Raw genomic sequence first — 21,239 nt, forward strand, 5'->3', positions numbered from 1 at the left:
TGAACTACTATCCATCTGCATGGAAGGCAAACACCCTACCTCTGTACTATCTCTCTTGCCCCACCCCTGGTGCTTCTTAACCTGAGCACTGAATCATGAACCTGTGAAAGTGCTGGAAATGGTCTCTGAGCACTCTGAGTACTGGTTGGGGAATACTTGATTGAAATGAATGATATACACAAACTTTTTCACAAGTAACATTTAGTGTTTTTATTTTCAATATTTCTTATATTAGAATAGCAGTGTATATCTGTTCAGAACACATCTGATTCCTAGCAGAACAGAACTTAAGTAGAACAATAATATAGCGGGACAGGCATTTGCCTTGCACACAGCTAAAGCAGATGTGATTCTGGCATCACATATGGTGTCTGAATTCTGGCCAGTAGTGATCTTTGAGCACAGAACCAGGAGTAAATCCTGAGCATCAGTGGGTTTTTACCCTCTCAAAGAAAACCCCCAAACCCCAAAACCCAGAACACCCCCCTGAGAATCAGCAGCACCAGTATTACTTGAGAATTACATTATTTAGGCCTTCTAGATTTTATAACCAGAACCTACAGAGAAGGGTCATCGTTCTGTTCTGTTTATACAGGGGTTTCAAACTCGAGGCCCACAGGCCGCAAATGGCCCTCCATACAACATTTTGTGGCCCTGCCCTAGAGGAATCTTTTTTTGTTTTGTTTTAGTTGTTTAGGTCACATCCCCCAATGTTCAAGGCTTACTACTGACTTTGCACTCAAGGATCACCCCGACTTTGCCTTCTGTGGCCCCCAGGTAAATTGAGTTTGAGACCCCTGATTTAGCAAAGCTGTAAAGTTTGCGAAGTATTTGAATGATTTAAGGTTGTTATACCTAAGGCTCCATTGTGTCATGAGAAGAAGCTTGACTGCATAATTGTGGGTTAATATTTCTTTTGACTTATTGGTATATGTATTGGAAAATAAGAAAGGGAGAAAAGATTTTGTTTGGGGGCCACACTCTGCAGTGCTCAGGGCTTAATTCTGTCTCTGTGCTCAGAGATCACTCTTTTCTTTTCCTTTTTTTTTCTTTTTTGTTTTTTGGGTTATACCCAGCAACACTCAGTGGTTTCTCAGGCTCTACACTCAGAAATCTCCCCTGGCAAGCTCAGGGGACCATATGGGATGTCAGGAATTGAACCACCTTTGGTCCTCTGTCAGCTGCATGCAAGACAAATGCCCTACCGCTGTGCTATCTCTCAGCCCATATTCTTAAGGAACTATATGGGGTGATGTGTATTGAACCAGATGGTTACATGCAAAGCAAGTTCCCTACCTGCTGTACTATCTCTTTTGCATCAAGAGAATAGGACTTTTTGAGAACCATGACTGACCTGCCATTTACCTGCTTTACACTGTTTTTCACTGACCTCTGACTGAAATGTTTTTTTGCTTGTTTAGGATCACACCTTGTGATACTGGGGGGTTTCTCCTTGTTCTGCACTCAAGGCATCATTCCTGCTGGGCTCAGGGGGTTTATATATGTGGTGCTGGTTGAGCTCATGCAAAGCAAACACCCTACCTGTATACCTTTGGTGCCATGAATATTTTGTTTGTTTGTATTTGGACAACACCTGACAGCACTCGGGTTTCTCCTGGCTCTGCATTCAGTAATCACTCCTGGCAGGGTAGGGGGACCATCTGAGATGCTGGAGATCGAACCCTGGTTGGCCACATGCAAGGCAAACATCCTACCTGCTCTGCTATCACTCTGGCCCTACATACTTTGTTTTTATATTTGGGAGCCACACTGTGGTGTTTAGGGTTTACTTCTGGTTCTATACTCAGGAATCATTGTTGACAGACTTGGAGGACCATATGAGATGTTGAAAATTGAACCCAAGTCAGACATATGCAAGGCAAGCACTCTACCTAGTATACTATCTTTCTGGTCCCTGACTTTTCTTATTTGTGATACTTTGGTAGACTTAAAATGCCAAATGGCTAGGAACTGGTGAATTACACAAAATTTAGTAGACTTTTGTTCACTGTACTAGTGTTTGATTTTATTTAACAGGGAGTTACTACAGAGAATCAAAAACAGTCATCTCAGGATCCAGAGAAGTATTCTTGCTTTGCATTGTTTGCAAAATATGGCAAAGAGGTAATTTTTCAACAATCTATATAGTATAAATGGGCAAGTTTAAACAGGAACATTTATCAAAATAAGGCCACAAGTGATCTGATAACTTAACAAATTTCTTTGATTAATTCAAATCCAGATTATGATTTTTGAATAACACTAACAGGAATTTATTTATTTATTTATTTAGGCCACACTCAGCATCGCTCTGGGGTTACTCCTGGCTCTGTGCTCAGAAATCACTCCTGGCAGACTGGGAGACCATATAGGTTGGCAGGAATTTGAACCCAAGTCAGGCATATGCACAGCAAATGCCCTATGGCTGTACTATCACTCTGCCCCCTAACTAGAAATTATGCATTTCAAATTTCTTTGTGTTACTTGAGTTTAATTGATAACAACTTACTGGATACTTTATCTTTTTCATAAAAGATAAAAAAATTCATAATATTTTTATTTTTTTAAAATCAATTAATTATTTTTTTGTTTGGGGGGCATACCTGTGGTGCTCAGGGGTTACTTCTGGCTCTACGCTCAGAAATTGCTCTTGGCAGACTCTGGGGACCATATGGGATGTTGGGGATTGAACCTGAGTCCGTCCTGGGTTAGCCAAATGCAAAGCAAATGCCCTACCCCTTGATATTACTCCAGCCCCATAGAGTGGAAATTAAGTACTTCAAGAAATGAATTTTTTCTGGGAATCAAAGTTTGTTTTGTAGTTGAAGGAAAAATGTCATGTTCATAAGACTGTCTGACTTTGGGTACTTGAAAGCAGGGTAAATCATTTGTAGTTAATTGTCAGTCATAGACTTTCTTAAGCTGCAAGAACTATCTTCCTTTTTAAGGTATCAGTTAAGATGAAACAATATAAAGATGAACTATTGGCTTCCTGTTTGACCTTTGTCCTGACCTTACCACATGAAATTATTGAACTTGATATTAGAGCATATGTTCCTGCCTTGCAGGTAGGTCCATTAACTTGAGCAGACACTGCATCCCTTTGTGCACTGTTTCATCTTAGGTAACTTGAAATATTTAAGGTCTGATATTGTGGTCTCAGTAGATGACCCAGTGGGCAGTGCTATTTTTAGTTTTTTTTTTTTTGCACATAGTGGTTTTGGGACTTGGAACACTTGGCAAAGCCTTTTTTTTGGGGGGTGGGTGGGTAGTGGTCACACCTGGCAGCTCTCAGGAGTTCTTCTTGGCTCTATGCTCAGAAATCGCTCCTGGCAGGCTCCAGGGACCATATGGGATGCTGGGATTTGAACCACTGTCCTTCTGCATGAAAGGCAAACGCCTTACCTCCAGGCTATCTCTCCGGTCCTGGCAAAGCCTTTTCCATCTCACTTATGAAGTGTGTATGGGTATTGAACTTTCATTTAGATAAAAATGTACAGTCTAACACCAACATATCTTTTTTCTTTAATTTTTAATTTTTAAAAAAAATTTTTGTGTCATACCCAGCAGCACTAAGGGGTTATTCCTGGCTCTAATAAGCTCAGAAATTGCTTCTGGCAGGCTCGAGGGACCATATGGGATGCTGGGATTCGAACCACCATCCTTCTGCATGCAAGGCAAACACACTACCTCCATGCCATCTCTCCGGATTACATCAACATATCTTATACATGATGCTTATTCAAAAACTTTGATATCAGATATGTTTCTCTCTTTAAGAATGTTTTAGCCTTTTAGAACAGTGCAAAGTGTTATTAATTAGAGGCTATTACTATTTGACAATTATATTTTCTTTAAACCCTAAATTCTCTGCAATTTAGTTTATCTTTGCTTTCATTGTCATACAGATGGCTTTTAAGCTGGGTCTGAGTTACACACCATTGGCAGAAATAGGTCTCAATGCTTTGGAAGAATGGTCATTTTATATCAGCAAAAATGTAATTCAGCCCTATTATAAAGATATTTTACCAAGTCTTGATGGATATCTAAAAATTTCAATCTTATCAGGTAAGGCTTGTAAATAATTGTGATGCACGTTTTAATTAAAAAGTATAATTAACAGCATTTCTGAAATTTGAAATTGTTGTCCAAAAATGGCAGGAATAATTGAATAAAAAAGAAGGATCTTAGTAGCATGAAAAAACCTCAAATGGAGAAATTAGTTCTAACCAGCTTAGGTTGTATAGACATCTCAGAAAGAAAAAGTGAGAGTTTGATTTTATGCCAAGTATAGTTCAAATGGTGAAACAGTTTATACATGTAAAGATTTTTTTCCAGAAAATATAACATTTATGTGGGGGGTGGTAAAGAAGTCATGGACAATTGAGGAAATTATAATTAATAGACACAGCGATGTGCTGACTATACTGAAAGTGGAGTGTTGTCAGTGGGCTGTTTTCAGTGCAGTGATGTGGAGAAAGATAATTGGTGTAGACTGAACCATGCTTTATTCTGTCTGACATTGGTATTGTCCTAAGAGACATTGGTGGTTCTCACATAGATGGTTCTCTTACCATCTCAAAGGTATTTCTATTTGAGGGCCTGTCTTTGTACAATCAAAGCCAAAAGAATGTCATAATTCAGTTGCTTCCAGAAAGAGGTTGTTACATCATTCAAGTTCAGGCTTTAGGCCAAATGTTTTTTTTCTTTCTACTTTTAAAAATGTACTAGTTTTTGGAGGGGTGGAATGCCAACTGTACTTGGTACCCAAGGCCCAACCCTGCAGTGCCATAGGCCTGTGAAATTCTTGAATCAAAGCCAAGGTCTCACACAACGAAGTATTTGTTCTATGGGATTGGAGTGATAGCACAGTGATAGGGTGTTTGCCTTGCACATGGCCAACTCAGGATGGAAGGATGGACGGTGGTTTGATTCCCAGCATCCCATATGGTCCTCTAACACTGCCAGGAGTGATTGTTTTGTTTTTTTGTTTTGTTTTTGGATTATACCTGGCAGCCCTCAGGGGTTATTTTTGGCTCTGCACTCAGAAATCGCTCCTAGCAGGCTCGGGGGACCATATGGGATGTTGGGATTTGAACCACATCCTTGGCTGCTCATTTCATTTATTTTGTTTGTTCGTTTGTTTATTTTGTGGCCACACCTGGTGGTGGTCAGGTGTTACTTCTGGTTCTGCACTCAGAAATTATTCCTGGCATGCTTGGGGACCATATGGGATGCCAGGGATTGAATTCGGGTTGGCTGTGTGCAAGGCAAAAGTCTACCCACTGTGCTATCGATACAGCCCCATATTTACTTAATTTTTATTGGGAGAGATCCTTCTAATAGTGCTTATGGGGTCCACCTGTACTAGTTTAGCTGACTGTGTGGGCCTGCCAAGTCAAGTGTTGCTCTTGTACAGTGGTGCTGGGTTCCAGAGGGACACCCCAGTGATGTTTGGAATCTGTAGGATCACACCTAGTGGTATAGGACTGGGTGTGGTGAGGACAGAAGTTTACTGTCGCTGGCCAGCTGAGTCGGGCAGCACTGAGAGGGGCTTCAGGATTATTCTATAGGATGGGAGAAGGAATCAATAAAGAGTGGGTAGTCGGGAGTTCTGCTTCATATTTAAGCAAAAATTATCAATAGTAGAAAGTTGGATAGATCAAGCATGGCATATTTTTTAGCCATAGGATTAAATATTAATGTACCAGCAAAATCATTAGACAGCCATCTAAACATTGTATGAATTTTATAAGTTCTTTGTCTTCAGTTTCATTTATCATAAACATAAAACAGAAAAATATTCTTTCCTCTTGGATATGATCTTTGCTAGTCAATAGAAATTAGAAAAATACTTGTACTTTCTTGGATATGATTTTTGCTAGTCAACTATTAATCAGCAAAATAGAAGCCCATTGTCTATGTAATGTTATACCAAAGAACTATTGTAAAAAGAGGGTAGAGGTAATTAAAAGACCAAACATTTCATAGCTTATACAATATTAAATAACTGACTAAAAATATTGTTGTAGATTCTTCCATCTTGAGAAAGGTATTATTGTATATTCTTCCAGCAGCTTAGAGTAAGCAGGGTGTGTACCAGCAATCCTTGTTTTAATGCAAAGGGCAAAGACACACAGCTTTTTTTTTTTTAAATCTATTCAGCATTGTTAGTTTTCATGATGCATTATTGTTTAATAAGCTCGTTGTTGCTCTTCTGCCAAGCACTAACCTAGGGCACAACTGGCCTTTTCTCAGCAGTGTCTGTCAGGACCGCACCCCCCCATTTTCAGGGGGAGGCTAGGCCTGCACCACAGCAATCCTGCTGGTAGTCAACCATCATGCCATAGGCCAGGGGCTACAGCAGCGTGCTGTTTGCAAAGCATGTACTTCACCTGCAGCTATTTGTGTTGTCACCTTGGCCCAGGACTGCATGTTTTTTGTGTTTATTTAAAATTTTTTTTTGTTTTTGTTTTGTTTTGTTTTGTTTTTGGGTCACACCTGGCAGTGCTCAGGGGTTACTCCTGGCTGTCTGCTCAGAAATAGCTCCTGGCAGGCACGGGGGACCATATGGGACACCGGGATTCGAACCAACCACCTTTGGTCCTGGATCGGCTGCTTGCAAGGCAAACACCGCTGTGCTATCTCTCCGGGCCCTTAAAATTTTTTTTTAAAAATTATACCATTGAAATTTACCAAGTTGTTTATAACAGTTATTTCAGACATGAAATGTTCAAATGCCAGTCGCACCACCAGTATGACCTTATCAAAAACTTTAATTTCCTACCCATCATTCTCACTTACCTCTTTGCAGGCACAAATTAAAAATTATACCATTGAAGTTTACCAAGTTGTTTATAACAGTTATTTCAGACATGAAATGTTCAAATGCCAGTCGCACCACCAGTATGACCTTGTCAAAAACTTTAATTTCCTACCCATCATTCTCACTTACCTCTTTGCAGGCACAAACAAATTTACTTCATATTGCTTGTTAGAACACAAAGGAAAATGGTTCAACAAGGGTAAATTTGAAATAATTGAATAATCTCTCCATAGTGTTACTAAAGTCAATGTGTAAGGACCAACTGGGCTGAGAGGTTAGTGCTTGTTGAGGCTCTGAGTTACTGGAGGAGGTCACTCAGATGCAAGCCATGCCCTTTAATTCCTGTACTATATCTGTAGCCTGGAAACTTACTCATAAGTGGTACAAAATAGAAAGTTTTATGCTATAATTAAAATTTTTAGTTTATTTAAAAATAGTTTATAGGGTGGTATTTTATAATGTCAATATTTCTCATCAAGCTCTTACTCATAAAAGTTTTCGTATCCATTGATGATCATTCCTTACCTTGATGGTACTTACAAAAATAATTTCCAGCTTCAATTCTCTACTTATATTGGTTAGAATCTTATTGCAAACAATAAAATTTTTAATATTAGGAACTTGTGAGCTCTATTATTTTTTCTAATCTTCATGATCAGTTTGATGTTCATATTGTCCTAGCATTTGCTTATGCATGGGGGGGGGCTGGCTTTTCTTTGGGTGGGGAAACTACAGCTAGCAGTGCTTAGGCATTAGTCCTGGCTCTGCACTCAGGAATTGCTCCTGGTGGGTGTCAGGACCATATGGGATGCCGGGTATTGAACCCAGGACGGCTGGTTTCAAGGCAAATTCACACACACTGTACTATTGCTCTGGTTCTTTTTCTTTGAGTGATTTTTCCTGGCACAAAATGATTTAGGGTTTGTATATGGAAATAATTCAAATGATTAATGGATAAAGCGGTTGAATTATGTATATACATACACACAATAGAATAGAATAGACTACTACAACTAAAAGAAAATATTAAAAAATTGCATTTTTCTTTGACTTAGATGGAATTGGTAGTTGTCTTGTTAAGTGAAATCAGAAGGAGGACAGATACTGGATATCAATGGATAGACAAAGCAAAGGTATTGAGCAATGACAAAACCTTGAACCACTAAACTTAGACTACTATGCTTTGGGGAGAAGTAGGGGAAAAATGAAGAGCGAGCTATAAGTGATATAAGGATGTTAGGCACAGGCACTTCAGTGCTGATAAAATGCAATAACTTTGTACATGAATACCATAAATAGTTTATTATATTATCTAAACTACAATATAAATTTGAAAAAAATTTATTTTCTTGTCAGTTCATGTCTGCTCAATCTGGTATCAGCCACTTCTTCAAGGAGCTGTGTTCCTTTTAGTGGATAACTGTTTAAAATCAAGCTCCCCACCCCCAAATAAACCCAATGAAACAAAGAAACAAACCTAAGACAACCACTTTTTGTATTTTTTGTTCTAGAAACTTATTTAGACTTCGTTAATTACAATTAGGATTTTGATGTCTCAATTTGACTATTATAATCTCCCTAGTATTTATCAAATACTTTGTATTTATCAAAAGATTATTTATAATTGTTCCTTGTTTACTGAACAGACGAGACTACGAATAACTTGGAAGTATCAGCACTTTCTCAGGCTGCCCAGAGAGGATTTAATAAGGTTGTCTTAAAATACCTGAAAAGATCGAAAACCATTTCATCGGTAAGAAATTTCTTCTATCTTATTTATCTTAAATATTAATGCAGGGGACAGAGAGATAGCACAGTGGAAGGCCGTTTGCCTTGCATGCAGCTGATTTGAACAGATGGTGGTTTGAATCCCGGCATCCCATATGGTCCCCCATGCCTTCAAGGAGCAACTTTTGATCAAAGAGCTAGGAGTAACCCTGAGCGCCACTGGGTGTGACCCAAAAAAGGCAAAAACAAACAAACAAACAAACAAACAAACAAACAAACCATGTAGAGCTGTGATTCTAACATTTTCTGAAATTAAAACTTTGTTTCCAATGTTGGTTTATTTTTTTTGGCTTTTGGCTTTTGGGCCATACCTAGCAGTGCTCAGGACTGACTCCTGACTGCTCAGTGATCACTTCTGATGGCCTTGGGACCTTTTTGGAATGCTACGTATTGAAAGACTGAGTCAAGGCTGAGTCAGCCTTGTACAAGACAAGCTCTACAGCAATACAAATTCTGTATAATCACCTGGGTCAGCCAAAGAATGTTGACTATTTTTACATGTAAGAAGAACACAGTATAGAAATTTAATATTTTGGGCCTGGAGAGATAGTACAGCGGTGTTTGCCTTGCAAGCAGCCGATCCAGGACCAAAGGTGGTTGGTTCGAATCCCGGTGTTCCATATGGTCCCCCGTGCCTGCCAGGAGCTATTTCTAAGCAGATAGCCAGGAGTAACCCCTGAGCATCGCTGGGTGTGGCCCAAAAACCAAAAAAAAAAAAAAAAAAAGAAATTTAATATTTTAGCAGTAAAAAAATAAAGGGTATTAACTATTTCATTTAATATCATGAACTTGGCTTTCTTTTACTACCTCCAATAAAAAGTTTCTATATTCAGTAAGCATAAGAATATGGATCTGATATGTAAGATTGACTTGTTTACTGTTTAGATCTTTTTTTTTTTTTCTTTTTTTTTTGGTTTTTGGGTCACAACTGGCAGCGCTCAGGAGTTACTCCTGGCTCTATGCTCAGAAATCTTTCCTGGCAGGCTCAGGAGACCATATGGGATGCCGGGATTCGAACCACCAACCTTCTGCATGCAAGGCAAATGCCTTACCTCCATGCTATCTCTCCGGCCCTACTGTTTAGGTCTTAAGTATATCTTCCTCTAAAGCTAAATTCTTGCTTGTTTGTTTGTTTTTTTCCGCCACATCTAGCAGTATTCTAGGGTTATTCTTGGCTTTGTATTCAAGAATCACTCTTGCCAAGCTTGGGGAACCATATAGTCTGTTGGGATAAAACCTGGGATCAAATCATTTTTGTGAAAGCAGAAGTTCTGCATGCTTTGCTGTTGCTTCAGCCCCCTTGTTTTTATTTTTGTTTGTTTAAATAATCTTCTTTAATGCCTTTTTTTTTTCTTTTTTTTTCTTTTTGTTTTTGTTTTTGGGCCACACCCGGTGACGCTCAGGGATTACTCCTGGCTATGCGCTCAGAAGTCGCTCCTGGCTTGGGGGACCATATGGGATGCCGGGGATCGAACCGCGGTCCTTCCAAGGCTAGCGCAGGTAAGGCAGGCACCTTACCTCCAGCGCCACCGCCCGGCCCCTTCTTCTTCTTTAATACTTTTAACAAAACTTTTTTCAAGGCTATGCCTGTCCCTGAAACTCCATATCATTCCTTCAAATCTGAATGATTCTAGCTCGATAGAGTATTCTTGGTGAGTTGTTTGTTGTTGTTGTTTTTGGCATTAAATGCCTCCATTTTCTTCTATTTCATAAAGTCTCACTTTTTAGGTCTGCCTTGATTTTTATGGGCTTTCCCTTGTATATAAGTTCAGTGTCACTATTACCCAAAATATTACTGTAAAACATTTGTAATCCACTTTGGTCAAAATAAAAATTATTATAAAAAATAGTAAACTTTCAAAGTCCCATAGCCAACAGTATTTTGGGTGTGTGTGTGGTTTTTGGGCCACTCCCAGTGACGCTCATGGGTTATGCACTCAGAAATCACTCCTGGCTTGGGGGAGCATATGGGACACTAGGGATCAAACTGCAGTCTATCTTAGGTCAGTGTGTGCAAGGCAAACACCCTACCGCTTGTGCCACCACTCTGGCCCCCAACATTATTCTTTTTTTGGGGGGGTTTGGGTCACACCTGGCAGCACTCAGGGGTTACTCCTGGCTCTATGCTCATAAATCACTCCTGGAAGGCTTGGGGGACCATATGGGATGCTGGGATTCAAACCACCGTCCTTCTGCAGGCAAATGACCTACCTCCATGCTAACTCTCTGGCCCCCCCAACATTATTTCTTTGTTTTTTATTTTTTGGTTTTTGGGCCACACCCGGTGACGCTCGGGTTACTCCTGGCTATGCGCTCAGAAGTCACTCCTGGCTTAGGGGACCATATGGGATGCCGGGGGATCGAACTGCAGTTCGTCCTAGGCTAGCGCTGGCAAGGCAGACGCCTTACCTCTAGAGCCACTGCCCCGGCCCCCCCCCCAACATTATTCTTAATGTCGAAAAACTGAAAGCACTTCCATTGAGGTCAAGCATAAGGCAAGGATGTCCATTGTCTCCACTCCTGTTCAACAACAGCAATCGGGCAAGAGAAGGAAACCAAAAAAATCCAAATTGAAAAGAGGAAGTCAAACTATTTCTGTTTGCAGATAACATGATGATGATATACAGGAAAGACCCTAAAGAGCCCACAAAAGGCTTTGAGTCCCACTGCCTCACCTGACCTCCTGACAATCTCTTGCCCCCATTTCAGGTTTGTCTGCAGAGAGAGGAACCCTCCAATCCCTCTTATTAACCTTCCTCTTCTAAAACCACATAGACATGAAGACATTTCAATTTATATCAGATATTTCCAGGCAGATTGGACCTAGAACTTCTTTCTCTTAGAAAATATACTACTCAAGGGGCCAGCGCGATAGCACAACAGTAGGATATTTGCCTTGTATGCAGCTGACCCAGGATGAACCCGGCTTCAATCCTTAGCGTCCCATACCGTCCCCCAAGCAAGGAGCGATTTCTGAGAACAAAGCCTGGACTAACCCCTGAACATCACCAGGTGTGGTCCAAAAACCAAAAAAAAATTAAAAGAAAAAAGAAGATATACTACCAAAACTTAGTTGAACAAACCAGTGAATTAATTGACAGTATTTTTATAATACTTAGGTAACCTTATGTGTTTAGAAAAATAACCTCTAAAGCAGCTATATCTCTAGCCACCTTTTATACAATTAAATAGATCACTTTCTTAACCTGAAACTCTACCATTCCAACCGAATGAATGTAAAGAACAATGGAGAAACAAAGGAATACAATTGCAATTGGGGATTCAGAGAGGGCAAATTTCCAAGCCCACGAAAATACCTGAGCCTAATAGACAAGGACAAATTCAACACTTACTGTTTTAGCAAAAGAAATCAAGGAGTCACTAGCCTGCAGAATTAAGCAATTTATAGTGACTGGACACCGAGGTGTCAAATTAGGTGTCCACCCTTTGTATACAAGAATCCCTGTGGACAGAGAAGCTGAGAGGTTGTTTTATACCTAGTAAGATTAAGGCACTAAAACGTATTGTTGGGAAATGGTGCTGCTGGAGTCTCTGGCTTCCAGTCATTCTTCACCTGTATCTGTGTATAAGCTCCCTAAAACATTATTATAGACCTTTGTAGTAAGAGACTGATTACATACTTGTTCACTCTAAATGGTTGTTTCTGTTGTTGCTGGTTTCTTTATGGTATAATGGATAGTTGAAACTTTGTGTTGTTCCTCTTCCACTTGTTCTGAACACTTCTCCCCAGTAAATGCTGACGACTACAGTGCTTGGTCCTTTCTTTTGAGAGCTAGTCTATGTAATTGGCTACTTGTTTAGACAGGTTCTGGATTGTGGATGTGACTTCCAGGAACTTTTGAAGTACTAAGGAGGGAGCTTTGGAGGAGTGGGAAATGGCTACGCCTGCTGGCTCCAATTTTCCCTTGAGATGTCAGCTACAAAACTGGCATACCTGGAGTTTTGGGCAATTAAGAGTCTCTACAGAGATGAGTGGAGAAGCAGTGAAACTGGGCCACTTTCCTAATCAGTCTTTTTATATGAATGGTGCATTGTTATTAAATTATGCATTGTTATTAAACCAATTGGATTTTAGTGTAATAGAGACTGCATAGTTCCCAGATACGGCTTTAGAATCACATTTTAATGAACCATTTTTTGTTTGTTTGTTTGTTTGTTTGTTTGTTTAGGGGCCACACCTAGCATTACCTGGGATTACTCATGGATCTGTTTTTAGAACTCACTCCAGGCAGGCTAGGGAACCACATGGGATGCCGGGCATCGAACCCATGTTAGCTGTGTGCAAGGCAAATGCCCTACCTACCTGCTATGCTATCACCCTGGCACCCTGTAATGAACCTTTAAAAAAATCATGTAGGGGTTGGAGAGATAGTATGGTGTTAAGGCGCTTGTCTTTTTTTTTTTTTGGTTTTTGGACCACACCTGACAGTGCCCAGGGGTTACTCTCTGGTTTTGAGCTAAGAAATCGCTCCTGGCAGACTCGAGGGACCTTATAGAATGCTGGGGATTGAACCCAGGTCCATCCTGGTCAACTGCATTCAAGGCAAATGCCCTACTCTGTACTATCACTCTGACCCCAAGTCTTGTGTGCAGCTGATTTAAGTTGGATTCCTGGCACTTCATGCTACTTTGAGCACTGCCACAAGTGTTGAGCCAACGGTAACCTCTGAGCACCTTTAGTTGTGGCATCAAACAAACAAACAAACACACACACAAACTTTAAGGGCTGGAATATTGGCCTTGCATTTTGCTGAGTCCAATCCCCAATATCTCATATAGTTCCCGGAGCACTGCCAGAAGTGATTCCTAAATACAAGGCCAGGAGTAAGCCTCACTGAGCACACTGGGTAAGACCAAAAAAACCCCAAAATAAATAAATAAAAGGTGCAACTTCTAAAAAATAAAAAATAACGAGGACTCCTAAACACAAATTATACACTCTAGTCCTTTGGCGCTCTTTCCCCTGCTCTTCTTTTTAACACAATCTAATTGCTTTCATATATGTATATATTGAATATGCTTGTATATTTAAATTTGCAGAGTGAAGCATTGTCCTTACAAGAAATAAGAATTAGAGTAGTGAAGCTGCTTGGCTCATTAGGAGGTCAAATAAACAAAAACCTACTAGCAGGTATGTACGAAACTAACCTTTGTAGACATATTTCTTCTTTAATTTTGGATATGTGTAGTCATGGCCCATTCTGATAATTTACCTTTATAATTTACAGATTTTCTAATAAATTAAAAGGTTTATATTTTTACTAATAAAATGGTTTAACTGTCTCTGCTACCTGAATAATTTAGTAAGTAGCTAGGGAAATGTTCCAAGTTGTTTAGTTACATGTTTTATATTTTGGAACACTTAGATATTTTTCTGCTATTTTCTATTTTAAAATTTGTGTCACGACATGATTCAAAGCTAAATTTTGTTAAGCCTTAAGTTCTTTTTTTTTTTTTTTTGGCTTTGGGTCACACCCGGCAGTGCTCAGGGGTTATGCCTGGCTCTACGCTCAGAAATCGCCCCTGGCAGGCTCGGGGGACCATATGGGGTGCCAGGATTCGAACCACCGTCTTTCTGAATGCAAGGCAAATGCCCTACCTCCATACTATTTCTCCAGCCCCAAGTCATAAGTTCTTATAGTAGTAGGTGAATATATTAGATCTATCTAGTAGATGGATATTTTAGATTGTATTTGGAATATTGAAAAGTCATCTGTATTTTTACTTTTGAAGTTTCCTATCTAAGTATCTTCTAGTTAATTAGAAAGTTAGAATGGTTTAGTGCTAATGATGTTATTAAAATAGATGTAAATTTTTTTTGGTTAAATCACTGTGACATACAGATTTAAAAGTTATTGATAGAGGCTGGAGTGGTGGCACAGCGGTAGGGCTTTTGCCTTGCACGTGAATGAGTGACTGACCTAGGACAGACTGTGATTCGATCCCCCAGCGTCCAATATGGTCCCCCAAGCCAGGAGTGATTTCTGAGCACATAGCCAGGAGTAATCCCTGAGTGTCACCGGGTGTAGCCCAAAAACCAAAAGAAACCCCAAAAAACAAGTTATTGATAGTTGAGTTTTGGTCATATAATGTTCCAACACCCATCTTCACCATTTCCCCGCCACCAATTTCCCCAGTTACCCCTCTAGTCTTCCCATTTCCTTGAGAGATTTTTATTTTTTGGGGGGGGGGTCACACCTGGCAGTGCTCAGCTCAGAAATTGCTCTTGGCAGGCTCGGGGGACCACATGTGATTCGAACCACCGTCCTTCTGCATGCAAGGCAAATGCCTTACCTCCATGCTATCTCTCCGCCCCCCTCCCCAAGAGATTTTTAAAGTATCATTTTCTATAAAAGTTACCTCAAGCAATTTGCTGAAATTGGGAATGAAAGAATGCAGGCAGTTAAATATGCTTAAAAATTTTAGTAAGTGGGGCTGGAGCGATAGCACAGCAGTAAAGTGTATGCCTTGCATGCGGTCATCACAGGACAGACCCTGGTTCAAATCCTGGCATCCTATATGGTCCCCTGAGCCTGCCAAAGGTGATTTCTGAGCAGAGAGCCAGGAGTAAACTCTGAGCACTGCCATGTGTGACCCCCCCCATTTTTATTTTATTTATTTATTTGGGGGGTCACACCTCAGCTCTTGGGTTACTCCTGGCTCTGTGCTCAGAAATCTCCCATGGCAGGCTTGGGGGACAATATGGGATGCCGGGATTTGAACCAACCACCATCTATCTGTGTGCAAGGCAAATGCCCTACTGCTGTGCTATCTCTCTGCCCCCCCCCCAATTTTTTTTTTTTTTTTGGTTTTTGGGCCACACCCAGTGGTGCTCAGGGGTTACTCCTGGCTGTCTGCTCAGAAATAGCTCCTGGCAGGCTCTTGGGACCATATGGGACACTGGGATTTGAACCAACCACCTTTGGTCCTAGATCGGCTGCTTGCAAGGCAAACACTGCTGTGCCATCTCTCTGGCCCCTCCCCCAATTTTTTAATAAGTAAGATTAAATCTAGAATTAGTGTATCAGGTGATTTCTAATGTAATTATATGTATAAAATGAGAAAAGTTAAAAAGTTAAGTACTCTGATTTCATTAATGAATTGTGGCTATTGGCAATTGGTGATTGAAAACATGTGAATTAAAAAGCTTTTTTCTTTCTTAACAGCTGCATCCTCAGATGAAATGATGAAGAAGTACGTGGCATGGGACAGAGACAAAAAGCTCAGTTTTGCAGTGCCATTTGTAGAAATGAAGCCAGTCATTTATCTAGACACGTTCTTGCCTCGAATCACGGAATTAGCTCTTTCAGCTAGTGACAGACAAACTAAAGTACTTTTGTATTTCATTTTTCTTATTTAAAACCTATTGTTTTTAAGATAATATATTTGTTAGGAAATGAGTAATGTGTTTCTGCCATTCCAGTGTCATTAATTTTGAATTATCTATAGTTAAATAGTGATCAGAAGTGACTAATGAAAGTAAAACAAAATGATCTAAATAGATTATAATCTGACAATACACTAACAATACTTCATAGTGTGGCCCCAACCCTCCAAAATAAACAAAAATCAAAAAAAGTTTGATTTTTCTAAAGTGCTTCAAATATATATATCTTTTTTCTTTTTTTCTTTCTATCTCTCTTTTTTTTTTGGCGGGGAGTCACACCGGGCGGCACTTAGGGGTTACTCCTGGCTTTGTGCTCAGAAATTGCCCCTGGCAGGCACAGAAGACCATATGGGATGCCAGGATTTGAACCACCATTCACCTGAATCAGCTGTGTTCAAGGCAAACTCCCTACCGCTGTGCTGTCTCTCTGCCCCGCCCTTTTATTTTCTAAAAGTCACAGTTGAAAATGATGTATTGATATATATTTCAATGATATTGCTCCAGCCCACTTATGAATATTTTAATTATAATGTCTGAGGCTCTGAAATTTTATCCTTAACTATTGTATAGAGATTTAAATAAATAGAAATAATGGTTTAATAATGGTTTAATACAAGAAGTATTGTTGCCAGTTAATTTATATTTGGCTATTATCTGCTACACAAGTTTTCCTTTTTAATTTGTGGTTTAAATTGAATAACATTTTAAAATATTCTCTTCTAAGCCTGAAAACTTGAACTTTGTTCAATTCCTGGCCTATAGGTTGCAGCTTGTGAACTTTTACACAGCATGGTTGTGTTCATGCTGGGAAAAGCTACTCAAATGCCTGAAGATGGTCAGGGCTCCCCACCCATGTACCGGCTCTACAAAAGAACTTTTCCTGTTCTCCTTCGACTTGCATGCGATGTGGATCAGGTAAATTAACTTAAAAAGTTTTTTTTTAATTTAAAGTATTGTGATTTACAAAGTTATTCACTCACTAGTTGAGTTTTAGACATATAATGCTATCATCAGTGTCAGCCTCCCTCCACTAATGTTCCCGGAGTCCATCCCATACTTTTCAACCTCAGCTTGCCTTCATAATAGGCACTTTTTAAGGTTTGGTTGTTAAAGTTTGTGTCTCACAATTTCAGTGTTGTTGACTTCATGGTTTGAATATTTAGTTCTGTTCTTCCTTAATACTACCAGTGTACCTGAATCACCTTGACTCCTGTGTCCTGTTATGTCACATCTGTCTCTGAAAACCTCAAACATTTCACAGTTTGGTAATTAAAAGTTGCTGTAATTTTGAGCTAGAGAGATCCTATGGGATGCTGGGGGATCAAACTGAGGTTCGTCCTAGGCGAGCCCGGACAAGGCAGACACCTTACCACTTGCGCCACTGCTCCTGCCTCAAAGTGTTGAAGATTCTTTTTTTTTTTTTTTGTCCCCCCCACCCCCCCGAAGATTCTTTTATTTTCTTTCATTTTCTTTCTTTTCTTTGGTTTTTGGGTCACATCCAGCAGCACTCAGGGGTTACTCCTGGCTCTGTGCTCAGAAATCGCTCCTGGCAGGCTCAGGGGACCATATGGGATGCTGGATTCAAACCACCGACCTTCTGTGTGCAAGGCAAACGCCTTACCTCCATGCTATCTCTCTGGCCCGATTCTTTTAAATGTCTATTTGTGCACACCTTTTTTTGCATAGGACTTTAGTCAAGTTTTTTGTTTGACATCCCTTTGGAACTACAGGGTCAGTCTTTGCTCTTTTAGTGGGATAGCAATAATCCCTCGGGTGAGGATAATATAAATAAAGATGATCAATATAAAGTCAGTAATAGCTATTCTAAATCACTCTTTTAATCAGAGGGACAGTGAGTATTCATAGGCTTACTTTTTCTGGACTCTCAAGGAAAAACAATGTAGGAAAGGAAAACAATACAACTAGAGTAGGAATGTCAGTTAATTTTCTTTACCATTCAAATGAAATGTTTCAACTATAGAATGATCTTTTATGAATGTTAAATTAATGTTTTTGCTTTTCCAGGTTACAAGGCAACTGTATGAGCCACTAGTTATGCAGCTGATACATTGGTTCACCAGCAATAAAAAATTTGAAAGTCAAGATACCGTTGCCTTACTAGAAACAATATTGGTGAGTAATGATTGATTAATTTCCAGCTCTTTCCACTGACTAGTTTTTTTTTTTTTTTTTTTTTTTTTTTGGTTTTTGGGCCACACCCGTTTGACGCTCAGGGGTTACTCCTGGCTATGTGCTCAGAAATCGCCCCTGGCTTGGGGGGACCATATGGGACGCCGGGGGATCGAACCGCGGTCCTTCCTTGGCTAGCGCTTGCAAGGCAGACACCTTACCTCCAGCGCCACCTACCCGGCCCCTCCACTGACTAGTTTTATATCTTTATTTTAATTTTTTTTAGAACTTAAAGAAAACTGAAAAGTTATGGTATCTACCTAGTTTATTATACTTTTTCTTTTTACTTAGAGGATTGGTGAAAAGTTACTTTCATAAATAGCATGTCCGGGGCTGGAGAGATAGAATGGAGGTATGGTGTTTGCCTTGCATGCAGAAGGACAGTAGTTCGAATTCCGGCATCATCCATATGGCCCCTGACCCTGCCAGGAGTGATTTCTGAACATAGAGCCAGTGTTACCCCTGACCGATGCCGGGTGTGTCCCAAACCCCCCCACCAAAAAAAAAGCATGTCAACTCTATATTTTTGTTTGACTCTTTCCTCCTTTTTTCCTCTCTTTCTCTTTCTCTCATCTTTTTTCTGCCACACCTGCTACCCTTATGGCTGATATGGCTCTGCACTCAGGGTTTAGGAGACCATATGTGGTTTAACCCAGGTTGACTGCATGTAATCCACGCACATTTTTTATATAAATAACTCTTATTTGTGTATTAAGTTACAGTTCTATAAGTCTCTAGACAAATATTCACAATTTTTTGTCTTCTGTGTTTCTTTTCAGAGAATGGATATAAATTTGAGACTATGAATTTGTCTCGAACTTAGACATACTAAGACTGTATGTGTAAAGAAAAGATTGAATAAGAATATCCTAAGACTTTTCTCTTTCTTTTTCACTCTTGTGGTTATTATTTGGAGATTTATTTTTATTTGCCGGGTCCATTATTTTCCTTTATTCTTCCATTTTTCTTTTTTTTTTCCTTTTTTCTTTCTTTTTTTCCTCTCTCTTTCTTTTTTTGGTAGTTGTCACCAAATTTTTTTCTCCCTTTTTTCTTATCCTTTTCATCTCCAATGATGGTGGAATGGATGCTCAATCTACAACAATCTGTAAAGTGGAGACCAGTTGCACTAGCATTCTGGGGGATAAAGAAGGGAGAAATAGGATGCATACTGGGAACAGGGGCAGAGGGAGGACAGCACTAGTGGAGGGAATGCCCCTCATTCATTGTCACTATGTACCATAAATGATGCAGTGAAAGATTTGTAATGCATTTTGGTCACAATAAAAATTAAAAAAAAAAGAGAATATCCTAAGACTTGCAGAATTTCAGGATTCTTTTTTAATATTTTTACTAATATTAATTAGTTCAAAAATGTAAAAAATACCCAAGAATGTTAGCTTACCAAATTTTTCCTGGAATCCAGTTCAACCACTGAAGGGCCTTTGAAACTTTAGTTCATCAATTACTAGAACTAATGATTTCCAGAGGTTCTCATTAAGATCTAACCTTTGTTTAACTGAGAGAAAAAGTCGTGTGCTTAGTTAAAGCTTTATTGTCTTTAGAGCCTTTTTTTAAAAGTATTTTTATTCCAATATTTAATTGGAATATTTATTCCCATATTTAATTTTTTTTCAATTTGGTTACTGCGAGATACAGAATTTGAAAGTTGTTGATAGTTGAGTTTCAGTCGTATTCATCCCTTCACCATTGTTTATTTTCTCCCATCAGTGTTCCTAATTTCCTGTACTGTCCCAGCCTGCCTCTGTTTCTCTGTCTCTGTCTCTTTTTCTCCTTCTCTTCTTCTTCCTCCTCTCTCTCTTCCTCTTTTTCTTTCTCTTTCCTCTCTCCTTCTCTCCCTTTTCCCCTATTAAGTACTGTGATTTGCAATACTGCTTTTATTATGTTTTGAATTTATGCAAATGAGTTTTTATTGTAATTTTTGTGTAGGAGAGGGATGGGATGTTCCCAAAGTTGCTTAGAGCATGCCTGGTAATGCTGGAGTAGTAGCATGTATTGCCTAATGAATATGCTCTACCAAATCAAATCACCAGCACTCATTTTTTTTAAGTATTATCAATTTTACCTATAGTTTACCTTATAGGATTTTTTTTAATAGATTGATTTTGTAATCAAAAGTCAAAGTTAAGTACATGCTACTTTTGTCCAAACTTTTTTTTTTTTTTTTTACCATACCCAATGATGCTCAGGGGCTACTCCTGGCTCTGTACTCAGGGGATTATATCGAGGGCTGGGGACAGAATTCAGGTCAGCTGCATGCAAGGCAAGTGACCTACCTGCTGTACTATCTCTTTAGCCTCCAAACATGTATGCTTTGATTCCATCTTTTCTTAAGTTGATTGAGACTTGAATCTGTTATCTACCTTTAAGTTTGAGGAAATTGGAAAATTGATTAGAAATAGAGGAATGAAGGCTATAGGGGCTTGATGTGTTCCTGAGCACTCTGTCCTGTTTTATGCTTTGTTTGTATTGAACTTTGTGTAATGTGTGACTGGGAAGGTGTGTGGGGCAGAATAGCATAACATTGCGTATTAAACAGAAAGATATTTATCTTATTGTTCAGTATACTTTTTCAAGTTGAACTTTATCTAGACAAGAGGGAATAATGCCTAAAAGTAAACAAGATACTCAAATTTACTTAGCTGCTTGCATTAGGGATTTACCAGTGTGGCCCTATGGAGATAACTTACAAAAAGGTTTATTTTTGTATCACAAATAAATATTACTTTATGTGTCAGTATAACTCTTGGAATTGCAAGTGGCTCTCTTTCTATCTCTCATACATATCCTCTCTTTCTCCCCTCTCTGCCCCCTTTATTTATTTATTTATTTATTTATTTATTTATTTATTTATTTATTTATTTATTTATTTATTGGCTAAATTCAGTGGTATTCACAGACTACTCCCAGTTTATTACTCAGGGAACTTCCCATGCAGTGCCACAGTTCAAAACCAGGCAAACCTTCTGCATGAAAGTGTGTGTTTAACTGAGTGAGTTATTTTGCCAG

At 39.3% G+C, this 21,239-nt stretch overlaps 2 protein-coding genes across 2 annotated transcripts in view; one reads left to right on the forward strand and one right to left on the reverse strand.

Moving 5' to 3' along the window:
• Window positions 1-21,239, reverse strand: part of UBE2V2 (ubiquitin conjugating enzyme E2 V2) — a 738,183-nt gene that overhangs the window by 111,798 nt on the left and 605,146 nt on the right. The window lies entirely within an intron of this gene.
• Window positions 1-21,239, forward strand: part of PRKDC (protein kinase, DNA-activated, catalytic subunit) — a 207,487-nt gene that overhangs the window by 40,432 nt on the left and 145,816 nt on the right. The window contains exons 19-26 of the mRNA XM_049775793.1: window positions 2,038-2,124; window positions 2,949-3,068; window positions 3,909-4,068; window positions 8,473-8,579; window positions 13,676-13,766; window positions 15,802-15,965; window positions 16,785-16,937; window positions 18,048-18,155. Coding sequence (XP_049631750.1) covers window positions 2,038-2,124; window positions 2,949-3,068; window positions 3,909-4,068; window positions 8,473-8,579; window positions 13,676-13,766; window positions 15,802-15,965; window positions 16,785-16,937; window positions 18,048-18,155 — 990 coding nt within the window. The remainder of the gene's footprint in view (window positions 1-2,037; window positions 2,125-2,948; window positions 3,069-3,908; window positions 4,069-8,472; window positions 8,580-13,675; window positions 13,767-15,801; window positions 15,966-16,784; window positions 16,938-18,047; window positions 18,156-21,239) is intronic.

The sequence above is a fragment of the Suncus etruscus genome, chromosome 6, assembly GCF_024139225.1.
Source record: "Suncus etruscus isolate mSunEtr1 chromosome 6, mSunEtr1.pri.cur, whole genome shotgun sequence".
Classification (NCBI taxonomy): Eukaryota; Metazoa; Chordata; class Mammalia; order Eulipotyphla; family Soricidae; genus Suncus; species Suncus etruscus.